The sequence below is a fragment of the Chaetura pelagica genome, unplaced genomic scaffold, assembly GCF_000747805.2.
Source record: "Chaetura pelagica isolate M959 unplaced genomic scaffold, ChaPel_1.0 scaffold493, whole genome shotgun sequence".
NCBI classification, from domain to species: Eukaryota; Metazoa; Chordata; class Aves; order Apodiformes; family Apodidae; genus Chaetura; species Chaetura pelagica.
In genome coordinates, this window is record NW_009952696.1 from 1,025,688 (window position 1) to 1,030,948 (window position 5,261).

At 45.7% G+C, this 5,261-nt stretch overlaps 1 protein-coding gene across 1 annotated transcript in view; it reads left to right on the forward strand.

Annotated features, from left to right (window-relative positions):
• Positions 1-5,101, forward strand: part of ZNFX1 (zinc finger, NFX1-type containing 1) — a 13,828-nt gene extending 8,727 nt beyond the window's left edge. Inside the window, exons 12-13 of the mRNA XM_009994038.1 lie at positions 420-515; positions 2,669-5,101. Of these exons, the coding sequence (XP_009992340.1) occupies positions 420-515; positions 2,669-5,101 (2,529 nt within the window). The remainder of the gene's footprint in view (positions 1-419; positions 516-2,668) is intronic.
• The last annotated feature ends 160 nt before the right edge of the window (positions 5,102-5,261 follow it).

Below are 5,261 nucleotides of genomic sequence, written 5' to 3' on the forward strand. Positions count from 1 at the left end.
TGCTGAATTGCAGTAATCATCTATCTTGGTGCCTGGAGAAGTTAATTCTACCTCTAGCAGTCCAGTATTAAAACTATTTAGAAGAGCTCATCCAGTGGTTAGGGTGAGGTGCTGGCTTTTGTTACTTACAGCAGTGTTCTCAGATTTGCAATGAAACCAGCATTCTTATTACAACAACCTTGCCAAGTTGTTTTATTGAAGATACTCTGCTACTACAACCCCTGTAAATACTGGTGGTGACAGCAGTGGGGCTGGGAAGGGCGAGGATTGGAAGGTGCTCTGGTGCTCTTTTCTTGACTTACTGGAAAGTCATCCTTGTTGTGTATTTAGCCATAGTGTGTAACAGTGGAGCAATAGGATGTTGACACAGAAATGTGGTGCTCCTTCCTCAAGCCTGATAAAGCTGCTTTGTGTTTTAGCACCGCATGCGTCCTGAAATTGCTCAGCTTCTCAGTCCTCACGTATACCAGAAGCTGGAGAACCATCCGTCTGTCCTGACATATGAGAACATAAAAGTGAGTTTTCAGCAATCCAAGCAATTGCTTTTGTCCCCTGTTACTGGCTAAAATGAGTATCTGTAAAATATAGTATTCAAGGATTTGAAATTCTTAGATCAAGTTCAGTTACTGAAATTTATACCCTAATCAAAGAAGTGTGTGATACAGAATTTGGAGACTAGCTTGTAGTTCTTCTGGCATTAGTGGTGGTAGACACTGGAAATGGATCCAGTACTGGTGACTTCAGAAGAACAGTGAAACATTAAAAGCTAGGAAGAAATCTTAGAGAGACTTAAAACATTGTATGTGAAACTCCAGTGTTCAGGTAGGTGACTCAATTACTGGAACTCTCCTTCCTTGTGTTCTCTGGGCATTTTACCAATACATAACATCTGCAGACAAGATCTGTTCAGCTTAAAAGGATATTGCAATCACTTAATGGCTAACACGCATAATAAACAGCTAGAGTTTAATATACTATAAGCATTAGAATGTTTGCCACACCATAAGACACTTGAAGAGTCTTTGCAGGTATCAGTCAGAAGTGTCAGCCTCTGCTTCTTAACATTACTGAGTTTCGATCTTAAAACTAGCTCCCTGTTTTCTGATTGGTATTTCCCCATTCTAATCAGGATTTCCTATCGTATCTCTGCCTGTAATTTCACCTTTCTTACCTTGCATAGCCCTGTTCTGCAGACTTGCTCATAGCTCTGTCACAATTTAGCCATTTTCCCAGAAGTATAAGCCAAGGTTACACTGCTCTGCTGTGTCAGGGCTTGGCCTTGGACCTCTGAAACATAAGTGACTGAATATACTGGGAAGAAGAATTGGAGGTAGCTACAGAAAGAGGATTGCAGTAGCTTAGCTACATAAATATCCCTTCATGAAAAGACAGTACTAAACAGTTACAAGCTCTTTAATTGCATGGGAAAAGCACACTGAAAACTATGGCAAAATGCTGAAGCCAGGCATGAGAAAACTAGTACTGAAGATGCTTTAATTTCTAGAACAAGCTATTTGGGAAAGTGGCAGGTCCTCTTTTGGTATCTTGAAATCCAGATGAAGTATTTTGTAGAAGATAATTTAATTGAACTAATTAAAAAAAACCCAACAGAACAAAAAAACCCCAAAACAACAACCAAAAAACACACCAACTAAAACCCCCACAAATAAAACAAAACCCAAAACCCAACCAACCAAAAAACCAAGCTACAACAAAAAACCCACCCAAAACACACAACTTATGAGACCACAAACTTGTACCCCATTTCTCCTATGAGAAGCTATTCTAGACAATCTTGTGGTTCAATCCAGCCTTAAAATGAACTTGCAATACCAAAACACATCAAAATTGACTCCTCCCATCTAGTCCAATAACCAACATAGGATATCACTGAATTAAATCGAACAGTGGTGAACACTGTCACTACAGACCCCTTGGAAAACCTGAGATCTGTGTTTGATCTGCAAAAACTGTTCTTTCCTGATTGAAACAGTCTCTGGGTTTTGGCACACAGCCCAAGACCTTCTTATGGGTATAAGAATTCTAGTTCATAGGCAAAACATAAAAGGTCCCCTATAATTCAAGGCAAATGGAATTTTTTAACAGATGAGCAGACAACTCTACCTGTGACTATTGGATTTCGCAGTGTTTTGTTTGTAGTTTTCCTGGTGGAAAAGCAGTTCTCCTTGCTTCTTTATGTTGTTACTGCAGTAATGGAGGAGGTTTTGCTGGGCAGTTTTGGACAAGTGCTAAACCCTGGGCACTAGTAACTTATGATCTTTTTCCCACGCAGCCAAAACAAGACATTGTTCACACCACAGTGTGCAGCAGAACTACAATGCTTTAAGAAATGTTACTAGCACTTAATGTTCTATTTTCTATAATTTGAAAAGGTACAGTAGAAATTACTCTGAAAAGACAGAGAATAAAATAATCCACAGGAACTGATTTCCAATTAGCATACTGAAATGTCTATAATAAGCTGAAATGTGATTAATAAGCTTACATTCCTATCTGACCCATATGCTATGGAAGTCTAAGAGGAAATTGCCTAACTGTGCAGTAACTGCACTCTGTAATCCTCTCCTTAAGAGTCCTCCTTTCAGTGGACACAGGCTGTAGTGGCAGAAGCTAGAGCTGTTCCTAACATTTCTTTCTCTTATTTCAGGGAGTCTTAGCTAACCTCTTCTTTGTGGAACATGACTTTCCAGAGCAAGAGATTCAGGAAGGGAAGAGCCACCAGAACCCACATGAGGCCCAGTTTGTGGTGGAACTGTGCAAATACTTGTTGTGTCAGGAATATCTACCTTCTCAGATCACCATTCTCACTACTTATACTGGACAGCTTTTCTGTCTGCAGAAGCTCATGCCAGCCAAGACCTTTGCAGGTGTGAAGGTTCATGTAGTAGATAAGTACCAGGGGGAAGAGAATGATATTATTCTGCTGTCACTTGTGCGAAGCAACAAAGAAGAGAGAACTGGATTCTTGCAGATCCCTAATCGGATATGTGTTGCATTATCCAGAGCTAGGAAAGGGCTGTATTGTATTGGAAATATGAGAATGCTTGGCAAGGTTCCTCTCTGGAGCAAGATCATTCACACCCTTCGGGAAAAAGGTCACATTGGCCACTCATTGGCACTTTCCTGTCAAAATCACCCTGCAACCAGGACACTGGTATCTACAGCAGCAGACTTCAGCAAAGTCCCGGAAGGAGGCTGTAGTCGTCCCTGTGAATTTAGGCTGAGTTGTGGACATGTTTGCATGAGGGCATGTCACCCATATGATGCACAGCACACAGAGTATCAGTGTCTGAAGCCTTGTCAAAAGCTGCTTTGTGCAGATGGGCACCGCTGCCCACAGTCATGTTACGAGCCCTGCGGACCATGCATGGTGATGGTAGAGAAAACAATTTCTAAGTGTGGCCACCTGCAGATGGTGCCGTGCTCTGTGCCAGAGAGTGAGGTTATTTGCCAAGAACCTTGCCAGAAAATGTTGAACTGTGGGCACATGTGCAACCAGTTCTGTGGGCAGGAATGTACTAAGCGGTGTCCTGAACCTGTTACAGTCATGCTGAAATGTGGCCACAATCAGAAAGTTAAATGCTGGATCACTGAGGAGATGAAACAGGAGAAGCCTGTGGAATGTAAGACTAAGTGTTCTGTTACACTGCAGTGTGGTCACGTGTGCTCAGGTTCCTGTCATACCTGCTTTGAAGGAAGATTTCATGAGCCGTGCAAGAGCCCTTGCAAGCGCTTCTTGGTCTGCTCCCATAAGTGCCAGCAGCCTTGTACTACAGAATGCCCTCCCTGTCAGCTGGAATGTGAGAACCACTGTATCCACAGTCGATGTAAAAAGAAATGTGGAGAGAGCTGTTTCCCATGTGCTGAGCCCTGTGAGTGGTGGTGCCAGCACTACCAGTGCACCAAGCTCTGCTCTGAGCCCTGCAACAGGCCTCGCTGCAACACACCCTGTGCTGAGCTGCTGCCCTGTGGTCACCCCTGCATCGGGCTGTGTGGAGAGCCCTGCCCAAAGAAGTGCCTGGTTTGTGACCGTGAGGAACTCACCCAGATCTTTTTTGGCTTTGAGGAAGACCCAGATGCTAGATTTGTGCAGCTTGAAGACTGTGGCCACATCTTTGAGTCCCAAGGCCTCGACCATTACATGGATGAAGATGATGATGTCATCAAGCTGAAGGTATGCCCTGTCTGCCAGACACCGATCAGAAAGAATTTGAGGTATGGCAGCATTGTGAAAAGACGGCTAGATGAGATAGAAAAGGTAAAAGAGAAAATCCAAGGCCCAGCACAGCAAGTTGAGTCTAGCAGACAAAGACTGCAGGCTGCACTGAGTGGGAATGCTGTTTTGCAGAGGAATCTACCCCTTAAGTACCTCATGCTAGAAGATAAACTAAAAGCTTCTGATCTCTCCACAAGGAGTATTGGACTAATTGAGAACCAACTTAAATTCTATGAACGTGTAGCAGATCTAACCCATTCTATGAGCAAAATTGATGCGAGTGAGAGGAAAAGGCTGAGAAAGCAGCTGGATGAAGTCCAGGAGTGGCTGGAAAAGCCACGCCTCAGTTTTTCAGGACAGGAGCTATCTGACCTGCAGGCCGAGATCCAGAGACTAACCTATTTGGTGAGTCTCCTGGCAAGGTGCAACGGCATAGGTTGGACAATTCCCTCAGCGCTTGCAGCAGTGATTGCCAGCGCTCGTGAAATCCTGGAAGGGACAAAGAAATTCACAGAGGAGGAGGAGGCTGCCGTGAAGGCGGCCCTGGAGGCGCTGCGCGCTGCCCTGCCGCGCTCGGGGCTGGGGGTGTCCGAGGCTGAGCGGGTGCAAATTGTCAGCGCCATTGGCTGCCCCCGCGGCCACTGGTTCAAGTGCCGAAATGGGCACATCTATGTGATCGGGGAGTGCGGAGGAGCAATGGAGAGGAGTACGTGCCCTGAATGCCGGGCGGTCATCGGGGGCACGAACCACGCTCTGGACAGCAGCAACAGCCTCGCCTCCGAGATGGACGGCGCCACCCACGCGGCCTGGTCGGAGACGGCCAACAACCTGCTCAACTTCGAGGACCTCCAGCAGCTTTTCTAGGGGGGTGTCCACTCCGCTTCTTATCCTATCCCGGGGACACCGCGGGGGCTCCTCGGGCGCTTTAATAAAGACGCTCTGAAGGCCCCGGGCCTGGTTTGTTGTTGCGGGGCGGGACCGGAAGAAGCGGGACGCGCCGCTTCCGCCGTTTCCCGGAAGCGGG